Source organism: Protopterus annectens, chromosome 13.part0 (assembly GCF_019279795.1).
Source record: "Protopterus annectens isolate FY-2018-M chromosome 13.part0, PAN1.0, whole genome shotgun sequence".
In the NCBI taxonomy this organism is placed as follows: domain Eukaryota; kingdom Metazoa; phylum Chordata; order Ceratodontiformes; family Protopteridae; genus Protopterus; species Protopterus annectens.
In genome coordinates, this window is record NC_056747.1 from 1,201,468,477 (window position 1) to 1,201,493,018 (window position 24,542).

The following is a 24,542-nucleotide window of genomic DNA, read 5'->3' on the forward strand; positions in this document are numbered from 1 at the left end:
ATGGTGAAACCTGATGTTTTGAAATATGAAAGGAAAAGGCCATTATAATTTTTGCCTTTCTCTGGAGTGAGGTTATTAAGGAAGAGTTTGTATCTGGGATTGACCTCTCTTTGTCAGAGAACGAGACAAATCTGATTTGTTTTCTTGTTGAAAGAGATATAGAGGACAAGGGAAGCACTACAGAATTCACTAAAGTGCAAGAAGTAATGACGAAATATAGTTGTTCAGATGAGCAAACACTAATTGTGAGCAATTGGTAAATACAATGGGCAAAGCAGAAATGCCACATAGCAATGAGGTAAATTGTCAATAATAATAAAATAATTATCTATGACTTCTGTGAATGGGTACATGCAGGCAAGAATCGCACATGTCTGTGATTGATTCTGTGAATGGGTACATGCAGGCAAGTACTACACATGTCGGTGATTGACTTCTGTGAATGGGTACGTGCAGGCAAGTACTACACATGTCTGCGATTGACTTCTGTGAATGGGTACGTGCAGGCAAGTACTACACATGTCTGTGATTGACTTCTGTGAATGGGTACTTGCAGGCAAGTATTGCACGTCTGTGATTGACTTCTGTGAATGGGTACATGCAGACAAGTATCACACATGTCTGTGATTGCCATAAATGCACCCTGCATTAACAAAGGAAGCATATTTTGTAGAATTAATGTCTTGAACTTTTTTGTCTTTATAAACTTATTCAAGATAGTGCGCACTAGGACAACTTTCTAATGCCCTTCCTTCTTTTAACTAAGATAACTCAGTTCTACTGACGGTACTGATTGTGCTGCATGATTGTCTAGCAACCTCTTTCTACAAGTAAAGCCAAGTAGAACTGAACTGTTGGATTAGTTCTTGTCTGATATTGAAGACAACATATTTGAGTTCATAAGATCATATGATCATAAGAATAATACGACAATTAAGTCATGAAACCATTTGCCCCATGCAGACATCCACCATTATGGTATGGTTATCATATTATTGATTGTGAGTTGCATTCATCAAATGCAATTTTTGTTGACAAATTTGGCTGAGTGCATTATGTGTCAAATGGAGGAATAGTTAAATGCGGTAGTGTGTAACATTGCAAAACTTTAATTTATAATAAACATTGTGGCACTGGGGCTAAATGTGTAGTGTGTGTGTGTGTGTGTGTGTGTGTGTGTGTGTGTGTGTGTGTGTGTGTGTGTGTGTGTGTGTGTGTGTGTGTGTGCAAGCGGACATTCTCAGCCATGCTCATAAGCATAAGTCTTCTTAGGTTAAGTGATAGGTTTAGTGTTATTCATGTGTGTGTGTGAGCATCCACAGGTTAGAGTTAGAGTAGTGTTAGGAAAGGGGACAGGTTTTGTGTGTGTGTGTGTGTGTGTGTGTGTGTGTGTGTGTGTGTGTGTGTGTGTGTGTGTGTGTGTGTGTGTTGTGCATCTAAGTATCTTGTTTAGTGGTACTGTTAGGGAAAAAGTATTTACTGACCTTCTAATGTGTAGGGTTTGGGATTAGCACCAGCAGTAGGGTTGACACAAATTAGTAAGGTGGTGCAGGAGTGACACAGCTCCCGAACCCTACCCATCCTTACTTATGCATTCTAAACATAACTATAACCCTGTTCATGATCTATCACAATGTCAACATTCAAAACACTGATAAAAAATATCTAACCTGCAAAATATCAATAAGACTGCTATTACAGCAGCAAAGAGAATTTGCCCTTTTCCCACTACTGTGCAAACCTGAGTTAGTATGCATAAATAACAGGGGGTGCAGGGTGGCTGGCCTCCTACAAAAACACTGGTTTTGGATTTCCATGCTGTCATGGAGAATGCTCAGTTTCTGTCAATATTTTTGTGTTTTAGATGTTCTGTGGTCAGGGCTTTGAATGCTGACATTGTGACAAATCAGTTTTATTATACCCATATAAACAAATATGGATCTGCTTTGTAATTTTGAATTGCCATATGATCGAATGTCACATTATCGAGAGCAGCAATTCAAAATTACAAAATACTGACAGTGTATGTGATTGAAGTTCACATTGTCGAATAATGTGACAAGTGGAAATGTGTACGTTTTTCAGTAGTGTACTATCACTTTAACTCTTTGTACTTTGTAGTGAAGGAAAATGGTGGAAGTTAAGTTTACCAGTAGTGGAAATACTTAATAGTTTAATGAAATAATCCTATGGAAGAACAGTAAGAAAGTGCTTGTATGGAAGGTAGCATTATTAGTTTTTTTATTCAGGTAACATTGTTGTTATTTTGTAAAGCATTGTTTAGTTATTCACAATTTTAAGCTGTGTTGCAGAGTCCATTTAGGTGTATTGGAGTTGCATCAGTGAAAGAAATCAGTAGAGTTTTTGAAATGAGCGATCTTGGAGTTAGTATATTTAAGTTGCAGGGGGTGTGTAGAGTGCAGGGGGGTATAGCTCCCCTGCAAAAACATAGAATATAAAGTTTTATTGGTTCTTGGGGTTGTGGTGGGCCTGAGATTCTCTTTTCAATATTTTGATATTCACTGTTTAATAGTTTCAGTGTCTTGTAATTTAAAATTTTTGGTCTCGATAATGTGAAATTCGATCATATGGCAATTCAAAATTACAAAGTATATATATATATATATATATATATATATATATATATATATATATATATATTGAATACCATTATTGTCGACATGCATAATGTCAAAACAAATTCATCGACATTATGCACATTGACACGCTACTATGTATGCACTGAGAATTAATCTCAGCACATGCAAAACGTAAAGAAAAACACAAAGAAAGCACATTTGTTTCCACACCTGCTATTAATTATATATTCAAACTCCAAGATCACACAGTCTCCAGGAAAAGGGGATATTCCCCTACCCGTGGATTGTCGATCTCATGCACCTGTCAACCATCTGCGTAGTTAACCAAATTATGTCGATTAAACACACAGATGTATACATAATGATGATTTCAGCAAACTTTAAAGTCTGGGATCAGCCAGTAGAAATATTGTGCTAACATTGCAGAAGGATTTTAGGTATTACAAAGCTAGGAATGCAGCAGATTACAGATAACTTTGCAATTACATTCATGATATTGTCATGACTAGAAATGGAAAAAAGCAAGTGAGGAAGTAGAAAAGATATCAGATTAAGAGAATGGCTGATGGGATTGCAGCTGGATGCCCACTGTAACAGAAGCAAAGTGCTGAACCCTTTCTACTTACCCCTTTAATGCAGTTTACAGAAGAGTGAGGCAATGAACTTCTCAGTGCTTAGACTATCTGTGAGCTGACATAGCTGTGCGAACAGGGTTTATTATGGTCTTATCAATGACAACAGTTTTGTTTTGTTTTCTCTGATTGGAACTGTTTACGACTGTATAGATCACACATGAATGTTTTAATAAAGAATCCAGGTGATACAGAGCAGGTAATGACACAAATGAAGTTACAAGAACGCTGTATGTATGTATGTAGTAACATGTCCATTATTTTATACTGCCAAACATTTAACAGAGTTAGTATTTCGTTTGTGAACTCACCCTACCACTTTAAACTGTTTTTGCATTAAGGACACTTGTACCTCAGGTTTGCCTTTTGTAATCCATGGAAACAAGTATGTTACTTTTTTCATTTATGACAGTGGCTAGATCATTATGTGTAGAATGACCTAAATGGAAAATGTGTTTAAATAGAAATTAATTTTGAGACCAAAATGAATCTGAAGTTGTGGGCATTATCCGCTGATGCTAAAGTCAGAGTCAGAGAAAGTCAAATTGAGTAAAGAACAATCTGCAGTTGCATTTACTTCAGTAAGCTTATCCCACTATGGGGAACAGGGAAACATGGAGCATCACCATCACTTCGTATCCAGTTAATATGGGAGCCATTCAGAAACCTCAGGAGTTACATACTATGCACAGAATATGGAAACTGCTTCTAGAATTTAACCCTGTAGTTGGGAAAGCAGAATATCTTCAGCTTTCTGTTTATTCCAAATGCACCACCACTATGTAACGTCTGGTGGTGACAGGCAAAGATAACAGTCTTCTCACAGGTGGGGTTCTAGCTCAAGTTATTAAGGAAAAGGAGCGTTCTAGAAGGCAAAAGTTTTCCGTAACAGGCACAGTAATGATTAATTAAAGATGGACAGTGTAGTCTAACAACAACAACAAAACTCTCTTAATTTCCTTTCTTTTAAAATGCATTTTCTATGATTTCCAGTAAAACCAGTTTTACTTGTTTTCTGTCACCTCCAAAGAAAATGTATTACTTGTTTATATTAGTCTTCACTACGAGTTGCACTTAGACAGAAAACATTTTTTGTGCTATTCAACTTTATAGGTAAGGTGATAGCAATGTGACATACAAAGCTTTACATCCTGTGTAGAAGGTACTAAATACATACAAAGGTCAATAAGCTTACTTTAGTTTGTGTAGGAAGGGCCATGAAACAACATAGTTATGACTGCTTTCAACAACAGTTATTGACTCAGGTTCCCAAGCTTAATTAAGTCCCACTCATCAGGGTAATTTCTGTAAATGCGATGACTAAGTTATACTGCAAAGCAGTCTGGGTAAGCTATGGCTTTTGTCCCATAGTCTGTGAGTGAAGAGCTTTACTTTCAAGAGCACTTCAGGGAGTGGAAAAAGAGGTCAACAGGCTGGAGAGCAGCTCTGACTAATGGTAGTTCTGCTGCAGTTCTGCTGAGAGGCAGACAATAACGTACCTTCGAACGAATGGCTCAATCATTCAGAATGACCCTTAGAAACATGCGAAATATAATGAGCTGTGTTACAAGTGATACTTTAGCGAGATGAGCATGACATACTGCTCTTACACTCAGGGGTCGGTAATAATCGATTTGTTTCAGTACCTTATTATAAAAATGATTCTGTTCTCCAGCTTGCTGTAGTCATCCAAATATATGGAATCTGTGTTGTCTGTGCTCTCAAAACTGATGCAGTTTGCACCATCATTTGCATGATATAATATGCCGTAAAATTGTTTGGGTACATTTTTTTATGTTCCAGCACTGTAAAACAATGGAAATTAAAATAGATAGTACATTTTGCCAGAAGTATATATCCTGCAAGAGTGATAACAAAGTAGGTCTTCCAGAGCAACTAAATAAAAATAAAAATAAATTTGAAATGTACTTTAAAATAAAAATAAAATTCAGATGTACATCACCAATAAAACATGGACAAAAGCCATTTTTTGTTAGACAGCCTATAAAAAGAAATTCCTAGATAACAATGACTAGTGTGTGTGTGTGTGTGTGTGTGTGTGTGTGTGTGTGTGTGTGTGTGTGTGTGTGTGTGTGTGTGTGTGTGTGTGTGTGTGTGTGTGTGTGTGTGTGTGTGTGTGTGTGTGTGTGTGCGCACACGCGCACGCACTTCAGAATCCATTTCCATGCTAAAAACACATGTCCTAGAATAATCATTTGACTTGCTTTGAGAAGTAGCATTCCCGAATGGAAAGTCTTGACAGAAGAACACGTATCCTATAGCAGTCCTAAGCCACAATTCATAGACAGCTGCTCTGTACTTGCATTGTTAATCTGGAGGTGATATCTTTGCAAATCAGCTAACATATATGTATGAACACTGAATAGTGCCTGCATGACAAGCGAAGGACCACATAAAAAAAGAGGAAGCATGTTTATAATGGAAAAAACAGCACCAGTCTTCTCTATGGCAGGAGTAGCACTGCTGTAGCATGTGTGACCAACATGGTGGTCATCACAGGCAAGGCACAGCAGAGCAATAGAGTAAAGCCAAGAAACATACTCTCACATGTGCAGTGTGGTACAGAAAGCTACATTTATCATCCATCCAGCCCTAGAAAGCCAGTATAGTGGCCAACATATACCTCATTGTAGGTGTTCACAGTTAAGGGGCAACTCTGCTCATCATATAAATGTGGAGGAAATGGGTAGCTAGAAAAGAAGGAAATGGGAAAGCAGCAAGCATAGGGTAATAAAAGGCAGGGGGAAAGAAGGAGATTATCTATCTATCTATCTATCTATCTATCTATCTATCTACCTGTCTATCATCTATCTATCTACCTGTCTATCATCTATCTATCTATCTACCTATCTATCCATCTATCCATCTATCTATCTATCTATCTATCTATCTATCTATCTATCTACCTATCTACCTGTCTATCATCTATCTATCTATCTATCTATCTATCTATCTACCTGTCTATCATCTATCTATCTACCTGTCTATCATCTATCTATCTATCTACCTATCTATCCATCTATCCATCTATCTATCTATCTATCTATCTATCTATCTATCTATCTATCTACCTGTCTATCATCTATCTATCTACCTGTCTATCATCTATCTATCTATCTATCTATCTATCTATCTATCTATTGATCTGTCTATCTATCTATCTATCTATCTATCTATCTATCTATCTACCTATCTACCTGTCTATCATCTATCTATCTATCTATCTGTCTATTGATCTATCTATCTATCTATCTATCTATCTATCTATCTACCTATCTACCTGTCTATCATCTATCTATCTATCTATCTGTCTATTGATCTATCTATCTATCTATCTATCTATCTATCTATCTATCTATCTACCTATCTACCTGTCTATCATCTATCTATCTATCTATCTGTCTATTGATCTATCTATCTATCTATCTATCTATCTATCTATCTATCTATCTACCTATCTACCTGTCTATCATCTATCTATCTATCTATCTATCTATCTATCTATCTATCTATCTATCGCTAGATAGATTTTTTTGTGGGGACACAACCTCTTTAAACTGTTATAAATGAAGGGTATTTGGGGAAGGTCGTCAGGGATGTCTGTGAATGTGATACAGGAAGAAGGAAGGTAGCATAATTAAACAGATAACAGACACTGACAGACAAAGACAGTACAGACACAAAGACAGTACAGAACACAGACAGACAAAGACAGTACAGAGCACAGACACAGTCAGACAAAGACAGTACAGAGCACAGTCACTGACAAAGACAGTACAGAGCACAGATGCATACAGGCAAAGACAGTACAAAGTACAGACACTGACAGACAAAGACAGTACGAACACAAAAGGTGTGGAGGACAGTGGATGGACATGTACATATAGATATTAGACAAATGAGGATGGGAAGGTTTAGACAGCTAACAAGGAATGGGGAATGATAGATAAGGGAGCAAAACACAAGCATGGGATAGTGTAGAGTCATGGCATGGTTCAAATCCAGGCTGGCACAAAAGAGAACAAACTCAGAAAGTGCTTATATGGATAGCCAATGTTATAAACCAATTGTTCTCCTTGTGGCCCAATAGGCAAGGCCTACCCTTTACATAATTTTACCAGACTCATGGCAGAGGATGCCATAAATTAACAAGACAGGTGATTAATTGACAGTGTACCTCTGTGGTCACCAGACTCTGCATCTAATGCTAAATGACCACCAATGGTTCCTCTGATCCATTTTCAGGAGAGAAGCCTTTCCCCCTCCAGAGTAGCAGACATGGAGGACACCAGTGATACCTCCAGGTCATCTCCAGTAGGCAAGCATGGTAGCCACTGGTGGTACAACACTAGAGGCAGCAGTTAGCACAGACTGAGGTGACTGTGGCCTCATCTGCTCTTCATCCAGAACTAGATGTATGAAAGGAAAACTTTAGCACACACATATGTTACAAACACAGTCACAGTTGTACAGTAGACTGATACAGATATACCCACCACATGGAGAGGTGCTCTCTCCTTCTCTGGTATGCAGCAATACTCAGCTGCCACTAGTCTATGGCTTGAAAAGTATGTACTGTTAAATAAGCAGGTAGCAGGAAATGTACTGGAAATAAACAATTGTTCACAGGACAGTTCAAAGTCCCTGTCCTGAATGTGTACCTCTCGCTACTACAGCAGGTTTGAGTAATGCTACTTCAGGTCACTGTACCTATGTCTGCTCTGTTTACCAGAAAGGGTGATGACAGCAATATCACTCCCTATTCCATCCAGTGCCTGCCAGATATCTGTTTTATACAAGAGGCCATTATCAGTGCCTAACAATTTTTCCCCAAAACTCCTGTGCAGAAAGAACAATGAAACCTTTCTCTAAACAGAACATTAACTTGTAGCCATGGCCACTCAATCAGGGTCACTCATGGAGAGAAATGGAAGAGCTGTGTATATAATTGTAAGTTTATGTTTGGGATGCTGCACCATAGCAATACTGCATTCCTTTAGCAATGCACCACAGTCCTAGTACATGTCTATAGGACTGCATTACTGCACTAAAGATGTGCACATGCTGTATATACAAGCATGTAGGTTACATTCTTAGTTGTCACCATGATGTTTGTGGCAAGTGGCAACATGTGTAGGTCGTATATTGTGCTCACTAACTGGCTTTACTAACATACTTATCATGACAGATTGCTCATGTTAGCATGATATAAAGTGCCAGGAGGTAGGATGGAGTCTTGCCTAGTAAAGTGCCTCAGCATCAAACAAATAACCCTGTGTTGGATTTCAGTGATAGGGAGGCAGATCCCCTGGTAAGTGTAAGTAGAGCCCATGACACTACATGACACTGTACCATCTGCCAATGGCTGTAGGGTGGTCAAGCCATGAACAGAGGAAACCATGGGAAAGACATGCCACAAAGAATGTAGGGACCCTGAGTTTAAACACGACTGCAGTAGGAATATTGGAAGGGAAGGCTGTGCTTAGCATTAACTGCAGCTGATAACCACATGCATAAAGGGCACAGCTTATGGCCACAGGTATGTGCTTCCCGTAATGTAGCATACATCCTCACTGACTGCCATGTCTCACTTAGAGATGTGCAGGTATTGAAATGATTACCTGAAGGAGACAGGCATGTGCATCCCACAGTGTAGCATATATCCTCACTGACTGACATGTTTCACTTAGAGATGTACAGGTATTGGAATAATTACCTGAAGGAGACAGGTATGTGCATCCCACAATGTAGCATACATCCTCACTTAGAGATGTACAGGTATTGGAATGATTACCTGAAGGAGACAAGTATATGCATCCTGCAATGTAGCATACATACTCACTTAGAGATTTACAGGTATTGGAATGATTACCGGAAGGATACAATGCCAGGAGACTGAAGTGCTAGTATGGGATCAGTGTCACAACTAAAGGATGGGATCCCTGACTTACCTCAAAATTCCTGAGTATTTGGTTAACATGTTCACCCTCTATGACCCTATTTACTGCACTCACCAGTTACTTTGCACTCTCCACACATCCATATAAGCAACAATGACTGTTTCCTGGCCACCCCCTAGCCTGCATGCTATGGTGGCATCTGATACACATCATGACCAGTCCATGCACTATCCAGAACAGACTGAATGTAATAGTGCATGCATTATTTTATTCTGTGAGGTGTCTATCATGGAACATAGCTGGGGACCAAATGCTACCTCTTATCAGTGTAACAGTGTACTGTGCCAGCCTCTACCTCCACTATGGAACTGCTACATTTTTCTCTATGCATGTCTTGCAATACATGACAACACATTATATATGGCCTACTCCCTGTCTGCATGGTACCTGTTGGTATGATCTATCTAGCATGTGTGTGCATCAACCAACCAGGTGACCCTGTATGCCATTGCAGAAAATGCTGGTATAGATCAGGCATGTGCTAAATTTTTGAATCATGTGAGGTGCCTGGGTGGTGAAGAGACACATTATAAATAATGTCCTGGGTATTACAGTCCATTTGGTAGTTCAGGGAGGATAAGCCCTTCTTGTTGGTGTATTACAGGCCCACTGGGTTAAGTGGGGTCATGATACATCAATTGTGCAATCTACATCTCCCAAAATCTCACATAAATGGGCTGTCGCAATGTTGGCTCTCTCCTCCACTTTGCTGAGGAGCCAGATATCCTCCTGCACATACTGTACAACACTGAGGAACTAGTTTAAAATGTGTGATCCTGATCCCTGTAATATCTCTAGCATGTTTCTCATAGGTCATTAGAAGGTCCCTGTAACTAAGATGAATAAGGCTTCACATAATTTTGTATCCACCCGACTAGGAATACCATGCTTCCCCCCTCAATTCTGCTTATTTATTTTACAATTTGACTGGGTCCCTTACAGCATTCTTACCCACTAAGAAACAGTCAACAATTTAATGTTCTCTGAGTAGTGGCTGTACCTACTCTGGTGGTTAATATAGCATTGATACACAACACAGAGGACTCTGGCTCTGATAGCAGCCTCCAAAACATACTGCAGCTGCTCCTCCTGGCATGGCTTTCCTTGTACACCATGAATGAACAGTGCACCCAACTTATACATTTCTGAATAAGGCTGACATTTTACTTTCCTTCATTGTCATACTCCATGTGGTTGATTTGCAAGTGGTTGCTCATTTTCATGTTATTATGCACTCATACTAGGTTGTTTGGGCCATTACAAGGTCACACTTACTAGTATATTTCAACTGTCCATAAAGCATTGCCACCACCCATCCTAATTTGTACAGCACAATGCACTAATCATCTATAAGTCCCAGCATAAACCATGCTTTAAATCCAGATAAATGCATCCAAAAATGTGGGTTTCCTGTTATTGTACAATTGATTTATAGGTTCACAGGCTAACGAACACAAGGGCCTTTTTAAGTCTAGCCATGCATCCCAAATCTGTGATAAGTTCTGATACCCATGATAAGTGTAAGCATGGGCCTGGGAGATGAACCATTTACAGGTTAACTCTGTCCATTAGAGGCATAGGTGCCAAACCAGGGATGAATTTCTGATTTCCCATCCAATTGTCCAAGTTGCACTTGAATTGAGTTAGGAAGGAACTCTGCTTCACATGGATGGGGAGCCTGTTCCGTACATGGGTTAGTCTCTGGGATACATACCTATCATTCTAGCAGGTCCTATTTATATCACAGGCAAGGTTTAAGTCTTTAGAATGGGTAATTCTGGTGCTGTTTATTTTGTGGATATGCAGGAGGTCCATCAGAGTGGGTCTGACAATGCCCTGTATGCATCTCCCCTCAAAAGCCTGTAGGAGACAGAATAAAGGGATAGGGTTTGAAGTGGATTACATAGGACATAATTACATGCTGTATTACTTTAGTGAGGAACCTCTGTGCGGGTTCCAATTGTTGGATATGCCTGGTTAGGTACATGCCAAAGGGGGCACTGTATTCAATGATAGGGCTGATGAATGCCGGATACAGTGGAACAATGACTCCCTTGGACTTAGATGCCATACCTTTGTTTATAAGTTGTGCAACATAGAATTATTTGTTTTTTTGGGGTATTTATTTACCTTTTGTTGGCCAGGTTGCCCACATGAATAGTTCTGATTTTCAGTACAGACATAGAATAAAAGTTAACAGTTAAAATCTGAATGAAAGTGTAACATTTGCATGTATTACATTAAAGCTACCATTAAAAAATGACTGAGTAACTATCACATATTAGATTACTTTACAACAAAGTAAATAAAAGTTGTAGATATGCAATACAATGCTGACTTTTAATGTGTGAGGAAAGTAGTTATTTGAATCTCATACTGCGATAAAAAATATGGATCACTAATCATATAAAGACACAATGGCAATGCAAATATTGGACCACTGAAAAATAGAATGCCATATTACCTTACTTCAGAGATACAAATAAAAGTTTATGAAAGGGATAATTTCACAGACCACCATCACATCATTATAAAAAACAAACTCAATAAAATCCACGTTGTCCAAAGCACAAGTTCTGACGAAGTCCAAGTAGATGAATGAAAGTGCTTAACTTTGTGTTTTTGTAATAAAATCTCTGTTCACATTAATCTAAGTTAAAACTGCCTCATGCCTTGTGCTTTAGACAACATGGATTTTTATTGAGTTCTTGGTTTTTACTCAGTCACACGTTACACACACTGTTTTGTGGTTATAAAAAACAAAGTGTTAATTTCATTGTTTTTGCAGAATCTGATTTTCACCTGAATATCTCATACAGCTTGTTTCTTCCTTTCCTCTTCCTCTTCCTACTGCTTGTTGTTGTTGTCTACCCATAAAAAAAATTAACATCTTGTATTGTAAGACTTCATCCTATAGTAGGGCTGCAATCCAACATACAATAAAAGAATTAAGACTGTGCAAGGGCACACATCCCTGCTGTGTTTGACTATAGGCAAGAAAATCAGAATAAGAGAAACTGCATAGGGTAAAGCCTTCTTTGTAGTTTATAAGCTCATGGTAGCTATTAGTAATGCTAATGGAGAAATTAGGTAACATTAAGGTGGAAGAGATTACATACCAGGCTCCAAAGACCAGCATTCCGAGACACCTGGACGACACACCTTTGCAGTAGAGTAAATACTATCCATTTCACTTAGAATTGTGTTGTACTGTAAAACACAATAAAGAAAAAAACTGAAGAGCAGGAATAAAGATGGGATGAAAATAAATAACATTTATATGTAATTCTTTGGGCTAGATGTTCAGATGTTGTACCTTATGCAGTGTAACTCCTCATAAGGGTAAAAATGAATATATAGATATAGATATATGTATTTTTAATATATCTATATATATATATATATATATATATATATATATATATATATATATATATGGGTTCACTTTATAATCTCGAAACACTGAAATCCCGAATTTCAATATTTCAAAATCATAAAGTCGAATGTCCCAAATCCCAAAACTACAAAATCACGAAACACAAAATCACGAACAGAAATACACCATACACCACACAACACATACATCATCCAACCCACACACCCCTACTTATATATATTAACTCCGAGATCTCACAAACAGACACAGAAAGGAAACTCACACCCACACATTCTACAGTCCCTCGCACACACACAAACATCACGCATATGCAAACACCAACTAATCCAACACTTACACACCCATGCTTTCACCTGTCTACCCTAACCCACATGTACAACAGACAAACACATTCACACACACTCAAACTCCCACACAAAACCCTTACAAAACACTCACTTACCTTAAATTACACCTAAATCCACACACAACACTAGACACCAACCACTCACAAGACCGCACGTAACGTACCTTAAAGCCATAACCATGAATTTGAGGTATTCGGATTCGCAATTATGCACTTTCACGATTTTAAAGGTTTGACTTTATATATAGTGAACCCTGAACTCTTAAATGCTCACAAGAGTGAACAGAGAATGAACAATCATTTTGGACTGCACTTTTTTTTTGCAGAGGGGCAAGCCCCTTTACTATCAAATGACTGAAAATCAAAATACTGAATCCTAAAAAAACTGAAAACCAAAATATTGAATGATGGAATTTGCCCCTTCTCCACTGTTGTGCGATTTTGGAGTTGGTATATATATTTAGCAGGGGGTGTGAGGGGCACAGCCCCCACATGAGGGGAGCAGGGGGGCTTGCCCCTTGCATTAAAAATGATTTCAATATTTTGAATTTTCAGTCTTTTTGGGATTCAGTCTTTTGATTTTCAGTCATTTGATAGTAAATCCCCTGCACCACCACACCGCCCTGCTAACTATATATACCCACTCTGAAATCACATAACAGTGGGGTAAGGACAAATTCCCTGACCCTGCTGCACCGCAATCTCCTGCAAAAACCTGCAGGCAAAAACTCCAGAGAAGAACATTTGTTCTGTCCAGTTAAAATGTTTCTTCTCAAAGAAAGGCAAATGATTGTTCAAGGGCAGACTTCTTAAAATGTAAATACATGCAGATAATGCACACACACACACACACACACACACACACACACACACACACACACACACACACACACACACACACACATATATGCAAATGTATACACAGATATGCAGACACTGTCCTTTTCATTAACCACATTACACACCAATATTATGGCACATCTCTGCGAATGTACTGCTCTAGGAAGGCTATACTAAGGAAATGCCTGTTACTACTGCAGATATATTTGTGCATTGTATCTTCAAGGAGTAAATAATTTATTTATATACTAATTACATTATAGTAACTACACGTGCAGTCCAAATAAAATATCAGTGTAGTAATGGTAAAAGAACCTTAGATCATTAACCTTTTTGTGGTTTTGCTTCAAAAGTCCAACTGAGCTGAGGCCTGATCACCCAAATGTATTTATTTAAAGTCACATTTCACTCGCACATCATTGAAGTCGCAACTGATCAAACTGCAACAACATAAAAGAGAAGGAACATACAAAATATCTATCTTTTCAAATCTATCTTTGCACAATTAATATGCACAACACAGTTTTGCATGGGACAGGTCATTCAAATCCCATCATATATAGGGAGCTATACCACCTACCAAAGCATACCACCTATTTATGTATACAAACTCGGAGAGCACACAGAGTTGAGAAAAACGGAATTACATATATTCATTTTTTATGAAGGTTTTGCAATCTTGGAGTTTTTACATATGTGTATATGTTATGGGCCGGCATGAATCCCCCCTATATAATGGGCACAGAGGATGTGTCCCTCTACAAAAATATTTTTTTGCAGTTATGGTCTATTGTCAAACTGCTTATTGCAGCACATTTTGATAGGACAATCTTAATATTGTTAATATTTGCTCAGCAGAGACTTTGATGAATTTTAATTGAGTTAAATATATTTGAAGAAACGTTTCTTTAAAATTAAAATTTCCTTCTCCCCTGTGTCATGTACTAACAGTGTGAGTAACCTCAGTGTCACTCCCATGGAGTAAATGAGCCATAAGGGGGATACAGCAGAGACCTTAACTATATTAAAGTAGGCCATGAGGTGCTTTGATGTAAAATGGCATTGTTTGGAACTGGAAGAGCACAGTACAAGACCCACTCCTTTACAGAAACAAAGTACATTATTTGTGTACATCACCAATGGCTGTATTTTCATGGAGGCCTCTTGTCATGCTATATTTTAGATGTTTATTGCTAAAGAAAAATACAATGTCATAATGTACACAATATGTTTACATAACACCTTATTCTTTATGCTACCTAAAGTCAGTACCTACATTACTGTGGATTATCAAAAAAACTAGGAGTTACCTTAGATTTATACCACTCATTGACCTTAGATTTATACCACCCATTGACCAATTGTATATTTATCTCCATTCTTGTTTGTCTCACAATATTCAGTGTGCTTTGTTGACCATATCTACTGAGATATATGTATGGGGAACCAGCCATTTGGCCGAACATTCAGAATATTAAACATTTGCAATGCCTGCTAAGTGATCAAATAGTCATATGATCACAGAATGCCAGCATTATGTAGTGGGAGGTCATATTACAGTAAAGATTGAGAATTTTCTCTTTTCCTCTGATGGCATTCCCAATTTTGCATCTTTAGGGATGGGGGATTCAAAGGAGTGTCAGACCCTTTGAAACTGCTTAAGAAGCTCTTTCTGAAGATTACTCACTACCGATAAAATCTGCTGGCACAGACTGCCATGAAGAAGATTTCATATTTGCTATCCATTTCCATTATAAGAAATTGATACTTCCAACTTGTATCAGAAGAAGATTATCATGTTAATCTGTTTGCATGAAACTCACACATTGTATGAAACAATATCTTTAGCCTACAAGAAACTGTAACTTACAATGTCATAAGCACTTTACAGTATCTTACATTTTGTACAAGTTGTCAGTATTAGCTTAAAAATAGACATTACTATATGTCATTACCATAGAAAGCTGGTAGTAATAACCAGAATACACAAGAAATAACTTCCTTCCTACATGAGCTTCCTGAAGAGCTAGGGTGAGCACCTCCTCTTCTGTCACAGTAGGCTGTGTCTAGGGCAGCACAGTTTCTGTTGGGTTTTCTTCATTCAGAATCTGCTGGAAGTAACCCTTCCTTCTGCCTTTGATGTCCTGCGGACTTATGAGCAGGTTCATGCTGGCACCCCTTACGAAGGGTGTCTGACTATCTTCTTTACCTCTGTCTTTGCCTTGCAACCTGATACAGTTTCTTTGTGCCACCTACTGAGTCACTCTACAAAAGATGCTAGAGTGTGTCTGATGCCTTTTTCCTTACTATTTCTACTCCTGTCTTAGCCTCTTTGTTAGACAACCAGAATTCAACAAAGCAGGATTTTCAGACCCTTAAGTCCTAAATCCTTTGGACATTCAAGAACATGATTCTATGAAATATAAACTATGGAAGCTGCCTATGATGATACAATAGTTATATTTTACTGGAGGTGGGTTTTACCAATTCAGATAACATCTGCTAACTGATAAGATTTGGTTAATGGAATCTGGTGAGTTATTTTTCTTGAATTTAATTTTGGTCAACTGAAGTACAACAGACATAGGAATAGTTGTCATATGTCCACTTCGAAACTGTTAGCTTTGTTAGCTGGAAGTATTAAATTGAGCACTCCTGAACCAACTGGGGTAAATGTGGTAAACACAAATGAAGGTAATCTGAATGAACACATACTTTTATACAAACAAAATTGCAGCTAAGAAAGAAAGAAAATTTTCTGCAGATGTCAAGCTTACTACAATAAAAGTTGGAGCTTTTGCCCTTAGGCATCTGTTGGACATGGGTTATATCAAGTTGGGACTTCCCAGATAGTAAACATAAATAAATTAAAAAAATTAAAAATAAACAAATGACACAAGTTCAAAGGTTAAGGGTAATGTATAGCACTGGGAGAATATAGGAAGCTAAACAATACCAATTAAGGTAGAAAGAAGCAGGAAAATCAAAGCAAGGAAAGGCTAGCTTAATTCACCCTAGAAAGTTGATAAAAGGATATGTAAAGGAGCAATTATGACAAAAAGAGGGATAATGAAAATTAAGGAAATAGACAGGAATGAGTAGAACTGAATACTGAGAGAGCAGGTCTATTAAATGAATACTGAGAGAGCAGGCCTATTAAATGAATACCGAGAGAGCAGGCCTATTAAATGAATACTGAGAGAGAGCAGGCCTATTAAATGAATACTGAGAGAGCAGGCATATTAAATGAATACTGAGAGAGAGAGAGCAGGTCTATTAAATGAATACTGAGAGAGCAGGCCTATTAAATGAATACTGAGAGAGAGCAGGCCTATTAAATGAATACTGAGAGAGAGCAGGCCTATTAAATGAATACTGAGAGAGCAAGTCTATTAAATGAATACTGAGAGAGCAGGTCTATTAAATGAATACTGAGAGAGCAGGTCTATTAAATGAATACTGAGAGAGAGCAGGCCTATTAAATGAATACTGAGAGAGAGCAGGCCTATTAAATGAATACTGAGAGAGCAGGTCTATTAAATGAATACTGAGAGAACAGGTCTATCAAATGAATACTGAGAGAGCAGGCCTATTAAATGAATACTGAGAGAGCAGGTCTGTTAAATGAATACTTCTCAGTATTTACAGAGAAGAAAAAAAGAGCTTTTTACCATCCATTCAGTAAAAGTGGACAAGAAATATATTTGTTCCCAGTCCTTTCACAGAGAAAAATGGCACCGGAGGAACTTTGAAAGCTAAAGTACATAATAAGACAGTTTGTCTTAATATTAACCCAAGAATTTTTGAGACAAAATGAGGGAAGAAATTGTCACAATTTGCATAAATTTAAAAAAAAAAAAAAATCACAGGAGGACGTTTATGTTAATAAAGCATGGAGGAGAGATGTGTTTCCCTTTCTCACAATTAGAAGCAAGACAGAGTCTGAATGCTAGCAATTTGTCCATTTGAACCCATTTGTGAGTGAAATTAATAAGTCATGGCTGAAGGAGAGAACTTTGGCAAATGTATGAGATAATGGGGCATTGGACCCAAGGATGAATAGCTTCACAACAAGGACACACTGGACAAATATAATACTTATTTGGTTGGATAACACAGACAACAAACCAGAAAGCTGCTGTTCAGGTGACCTGCTTACATTTCGCAATATATGTGACACAGTGCCACATATAACATTACTGGACAAATTAGGTAGCCTTTTGTGAATCACAGGATGTAGCACATATCAAACAGTAACTAAAGAAAGGTAAACAGAGGACCAATGTATTTAGAGTCTTGTCAGGAAAGAATATGTACCAGTGAGTTACTACAGTCGGTTATCAGGGTTAGTCTTTTATAATGACTATATAAATAACATTGCAGAAATTTTGGACAGAAAAGCATGATGTTTTTTAAATGAAACTAAGAAAACATCAAAGGGTAATATACAAGAAGGTATGGAAATGAAGGAAAGCGTCTTGACAATGTGTGAAGAGTAGTTTAGTTTATAAAATATAAGGTTACATTTAGTGAAAAATTCAAAATAATGCATCTGCAAAGAAATAACCTATGAAATGCATACACAGCTCAGGGGAGGACAGAAGCAACAACAATAGCAGAATGCAACTTGAAAGTTCTTATAGAATTTGTTGTTTAAGTAAGCAAACCAGAAGATAGAGTTCCATTGATAGGGTGTGGAGCATTGGCATGCAAAGGAGTGGACCTCATCTATACAAACTGAGAATTTATTCTCTCATTATATAGGCAAATGTTAAGACATGATCTCAAGTACTGAGTGCAGTTGTGTAGAAGTTTTTTGACATAGAGAGGATAAGGCAACAGAAATGTGCATGGCCTTCAACAGGAGATACATAAAAAAGACCACAATGATATAACATGCACAAAGATGAGGAAAGGGCATCTGAGGTTAAACTGTAATACAAACATCTTATGTACCTGAAAGGAGTGCATAGACTCTAAGTGGGTACAATTCTTCAAAAAACAGAGATCAAAACAAGAAGACACAGCTTGAACTTACAATATGAAAGGCTCAAGGGAGACACCAGGAAGCATATTTTAATGGAAAGGGAGGTGATTAGAACATCCTTTCTGAAGATATGCTATTGTTTTAGAGTAATTTATTTATTTAACACTTGTTGACTGGGAAATCTGACTAGGACAGAGCCCATTTTCAGCAGAGACCTGGGGAGAAACATTCCAGACACACGTCTTTGGAGTGTGGGAGGAAACCCACACAAACACAGTGAGGACATGCCGACTCCGCACAAAAGGCATCCCAGCCAAGAATCGAACTGGAGAACTTTTTGCTGTGAGGCAATAACATTAACTGCTGCACCACTGTGCCGTCTGTAAAAATTGAAACTGCCCTGTGTGAGAATAGAATAGAAATTAATAGAATAAAATAATAGAATTCAAGAAAATGTGGAAGATGCACATAAACCCATTTTTATGCTTGGCAGTGGTAAAAATTAATAAATTTGTAGCCATTATTTGCACATTATTCAGAAACTCTGGAAATTGGTATTGCAGGTGGGTTATGTCTTATCTGCCATTAGGGTATATATATTTCTATGTAATTTGACAACATAATGAAATATAAGTACATGCGTGAATGACTAGGTGCGTGCGATTGGAATAAGTTATACAATTCTTGGATTCTCGGGAGTTTAACTAAATTTCTTGCACTTAAGTACAAGAATACAAGAGACATAAATTGAAAGGTGAATATTTAATACAGCACACAGTGACTGAAAATGTAGATTCATTTAGGGACCTGGGTAGATGGGTAGATCCAGCTTTGAGTTTTTCTAATCATATCAACCAATTGGTTAATAATAGTTATAAAACTATAGGCTGTATAAAAAGTTTGAAAAAGTCTAAGAAATCAGAAATGATGAAGTCATTGTTTGTTAGTTACATTAGACCCAAGCTTGAGTATGGAATAACATAAAAATATGGAAACCTTGTAACAAAACAAGCATGAGTAAACTGGAAAGAGTACAGTGGAAATATACCAAGGGCATCCATGGGTGTGAAAATTTGTTATGAAAGGCTAAAATATCTGAACTTGTACAGTGTCTCATACATATCTGAGAGGAGATCTTATTTGGGTATAAAGGGCATTTAGAGGCAACTATCTCTGGGAACTTTGGGGGTTATCAAAAAGTAGTAGAGAATCATCAGACACCCTATGTAGAATATACTATAGGAATGAGAAGTGCACTAATTGGTCATCTGAGAGAGTAGCTGATGCATGGAACAGACTAACAAATTACATTAAAGCAAGCATTAGTTTAGATAATTTTAAGAACAGCCTGGACACTTATTATGAAAGCAAGTGTTTTAGTATATTGGCAGGCTAGAAGGGCATTAATGCCCGTGCTTAAATATTTGTATTTATGTATGTATGTATGTAAGTCTCACAGAAAGTCTGCACACTACCCTATGAAATACCCAACCATCTAATCTTAGCAGAAACATCAGGCTGTGCTGCATCCTACCCTGTGTCCCTAACCATATGATACTTATGGATACAAATTATGCACACCTTGTCCTTAACCATATGATACATAGAGACTGAAGGATACAATTTATGCACCCCCTGTCCTTAACCATATGATACATAGAGACTGACGGACACAGATTATGCACCCCCTGTCCTTAACCCTATGATACAATAGAGACTGATGGGACACAAATTATGCACCCCCTGTCCTTAACCATATGATGCATAGAGACTGATGGACACAAATTATGTACCCCCCCATCCTTAACCATATGATACATAGAGACAGAAGGACACAAATTATGCACCCCCCCATCCTTAACCATATGATACTTAGAGACTGACAGGCAGAAATTATGCAGGATAAGCCTTTTTTGAGACAATCTAATGACGGCCATGGATTTAATTGAGATGAAATAAAATACAATATTTCCTTGTCTGCACAGAATCATTCCCCTGAAAAATATGTGGGCCTCTATACAGAATTTATGAGTAATTATTTTATAAAGAGAATAACCTCAGAAATTATTCTACTGTTCCCTACCCACAAATGTTCTGTATTTATCCCCCTGTGCCATGCCATTTCTATGAGACCTGAAGAGACATGCTCGTGTAAAGCTTGGAATGAAAAGTTTTAATGACAAAAATAAAAAAATAACTTTGTGGTCTGACTTTTTATCAGGACAACATGAACCTCTCTTTGACTTCCATGGTGGGGAGGGGAGAGTTGCATCTTTGATGAGAGCCAGGTTTTGTTCTTGAAATGTATAAAGTTAAACTGTTGCTCTTTTTACTTTCACTGCAAAATGTAATAATTTTTGTATCCTTTTAACTGGTCAGGAGCAACCTTTCTATTTCTGTGGCAGTTGTAATGGATAGCAGTTAATGAAGATCACTGTATCTACACTTATAAAATGCCTATCAAGCATGGCTTTTCACTGTTAAAATCTAACACAAAAACAACCTTTAGAGATCAGCGTTTGTGCAGAGCACAGTTTCATGGTAAGAGATTGGTTAATTCTGGGGAGGAATCCTTATTTTGAAAGGGGCAGAAGAACTAGTGTACATGTACTGATACTTTACACCATCTCATCGGTTAATAAATGACCAATTAGCATAGAATTCTCTTTTTCACCCATTTGCTACCACTGTTGCATCTCCTTGATCTCAAATACCAGGAGTCACTTCTAACTCCCTGGACCTAATCTGATGTACTTCCCCACTGCACTATAATACTCCATTGTGATTTTTTTTATTTAAGGCCTGCACATTCCCTGATTCCTCACCCAGCATGTGGTGATGCAAAAGAATTAAGGCTGAGAATGTCTTTTGGAATGTGCCCCAGTATTTGTAAGCTCGGGATGCATAGCCTATAGTATCCCAACTGTCATCTTGTACTTAAGACTCCTCCTCTTCACCTAGGAAAAGCAAGCCATTTAAATGCCACTATATTTCCTAACCTCTCCAACCTACTCCTCAGGTGCCAAGCTCACTAGTCAAACCCAGGTCAGCTGAATCGCAGTTAGTGTTCCATCCATCTGTGCCACAGAGTTAGTTTTGTAACATTACATCCTGATTTCAAAAGCATGTGGTAAAAAGGTTTGTTTGCATGACAAGCCTTTTTACATGCTGGCAAAAGTATTCACCACAGCAGTACACTTTGTTATATAGCCACCTACCACAGTGGTGCACTTTGTCATAGCCAGCTACCATAGTTGTGCACTTTGTTATAGCCACCTACCATAGTGATGCACTTTGTTATATAGCCACATACCATAGTGGTGCACTTTGTTATATAGCCACCTACCATAGTGGTGCACTTTGTTATAGCCACCTACCATAGCAGTGCACTTGGTTATATAGCCACCTACTACCGTGGTGCAATTTGTTATATAGCCACCTACTATAGTGGTGCACTTTGTTATAGGCACCTACCATAGCAGTGCACTTTGTTATATAGCCACCTACCATAGTGGTGCACTTTGTTATAGCCACCTACCATAGTGGTGCACTTTGTTATATAGCCACCTACCATAGTGGTGCACTTTGTTATATAGCCACTTACTATAGTGGTGCACTTTGTTATGTAGCCACATACCATAGTGGTGCACTATGTTATAGCCACTTACCATAGTGGTTCACTTTGTTATAGCCACCTACCATAGTGGTGCACTTTTTTGTACCGCCACCTACGAAAGTGATGCACTTTGTAATATAGCCACCTACGAAAGTGGTGCACTTTATTATATAGCCACCTACCATAGTAGTCCACTTTATTATAGCCACCTACTATACTGGTGCAGTCTGTTATATAGCCACCTAGCATAGTGGTGCAGTTTGTTATATAGCCACATACCATAGTGGTGCACTTTGTTATATAGCCACCTACCATAGTGGTGCACTTTGTTATATAGCTACCTACCACAGTGATGCACTTTGTTATACAGCCACCTACTATAGTGGAGCAGTTTGTTATAGGCACCTACCAGAGCAGTGCACTTTGTTATATAGCCACTTGCCATAGTGGTGCACTTTGTTATATAGCCACCTACCATAGGGGTGCACTTTGTTATAGCCAACTACCATAGTGGTGCACTTTGTTATATAGCCACCTACCATAGTGGTGCACTTTGTAATATAGCCACCTACCATAGTGGTGCACTTTGTTATATAGCCACCTACCATAGTGGTGCACTTTGTTAAAGCCGCCTACCACAGTGGTTCACTTTGTTATATAGCCACCTACCATAGTGGTGCACTTTGTTATATAACCACCTACCACAGTTGTGCACTTTATTATATAGCTACCTACCAGAGTGGTGCACTTTGTTGCATAGCCAACTACGAAAGTGATGCACTTTGTTATATAGCCACCTACCACAGTGGTTCACTTTGTTATATACCCACCTACCATAGTGGTGCACTTTGTAATATAGCCACCTACCAAAGTGGTGCACTTTGTTACATAGCCAAGTACGAAAGGGATGCACTTTGTTATATAGCCACCTACCACAGTGGTTCACTTTGTTATATAGCCACCTACCACAGTGGTGCACTTTGTCATAGCCAGCTACCATAGTTGTGCACTTTGTTATAGCCACCTACCATAGTGATGCACTTTGTTATATAGCCACATACCATAGTGGTGCACTTTGTTATATAGCCACCTACCATAGTGGTGCACTTTGTTATAGCCACCTACCATAGCAGTGCACTTGGTTATATAGCCACCTACTACCGTGGTGCAATTTGTTATATAGCCACCTACTATAGTGGTGCACTTTGTTATAGGCACCTACCATAGCAGTGCACTTTGTTATATAGCCACCTACCATAGTGGTGCACTTTGTTATAGCCACCTACCATAGTGTTGTACTTTGTTATATAGCCACCTACCATAGTGGTGCACTTTGTTATATAGCCACTTACTATAGTGGTGCACTTTGTTATGTAGCCACATACCATAGTGGTGCACTTTGTTATAGCCACTTACCATAGTGGTTCACTTTGTTATAGCCACCTACCATAGTGGTGCACTTTTTTGTACCACCACCTACGAAAGTGATGCACTTTGTAATATAGCCACCTACGAAAGTGGTGCACTTTATTATATAGCCATCTACCACAGTGGTTCACTTTGTTATATAGCCACCTACCATAGTAGTGCACTTTATTATAGCCACCTACTATACTGGTGCAGTTTGTTATATAGCCACCTAGCATAGTTGTGCAGTTTGTTATATAGCCACATACCATAGTGGTGCACTTTGTTATATAGCCACCCACCATAGTGGTGCACTTTGTTATAAAGCTACATACCACAGTGATGCACTTTGTTATACAGCCACCTACTATAGTGGAGCAGTTTGTTATAGGCACCTACCAGAGCAGTGCACTTTGTTATATAGCCACTTGCCATAGTGGTGCACTTTGTTATATAGCCACCTACCATAGGGGTGCACTTTGTTATAGCCATCTACCACAGTGGTGCACTTTGTTATATAGCCACCTACCATAGTGGTGCACTTTGTAATATAGCCACCTACCATAGTGGTGCACTTTGTTATATAGCCACCTACCATAGTGGTGCACTTTGTTAAAGCCGCCTACCACAGTGGTTCACTTTGTTATATAACCACCTACCACAGTTGTGCACTATATACCCACCTACCATAGTGGTGCACTTTGTAATATAACCACCTACCAAAGTGGTGCACTTT

The 24,542-nt window shown here is 38.3% G+C and overlaps 1 protein-coding gene across 1 annotated transcript in view; it reads right to left on the minus strand.

Moving 5' to 3' along the window:
• ACE (angiotensin I converting enzyme) overlaps positions 1-24,542 on the minus strand; it is an 806,509-nt gene that overhangs the window by 570,085 nt on the left and 211,882 nt on the right. Inside the window, exon 3 of the mRNA XM_044055209.1 lies at positions 12,333-12,423. Within this exon, the coding sequence (XP_043911144.1) occupies positions 12,333-12,423 (91 nt within the window). The remainder of the gene's footprint in view (positions 1-12,332; positions 12,424-24,542) is intronic.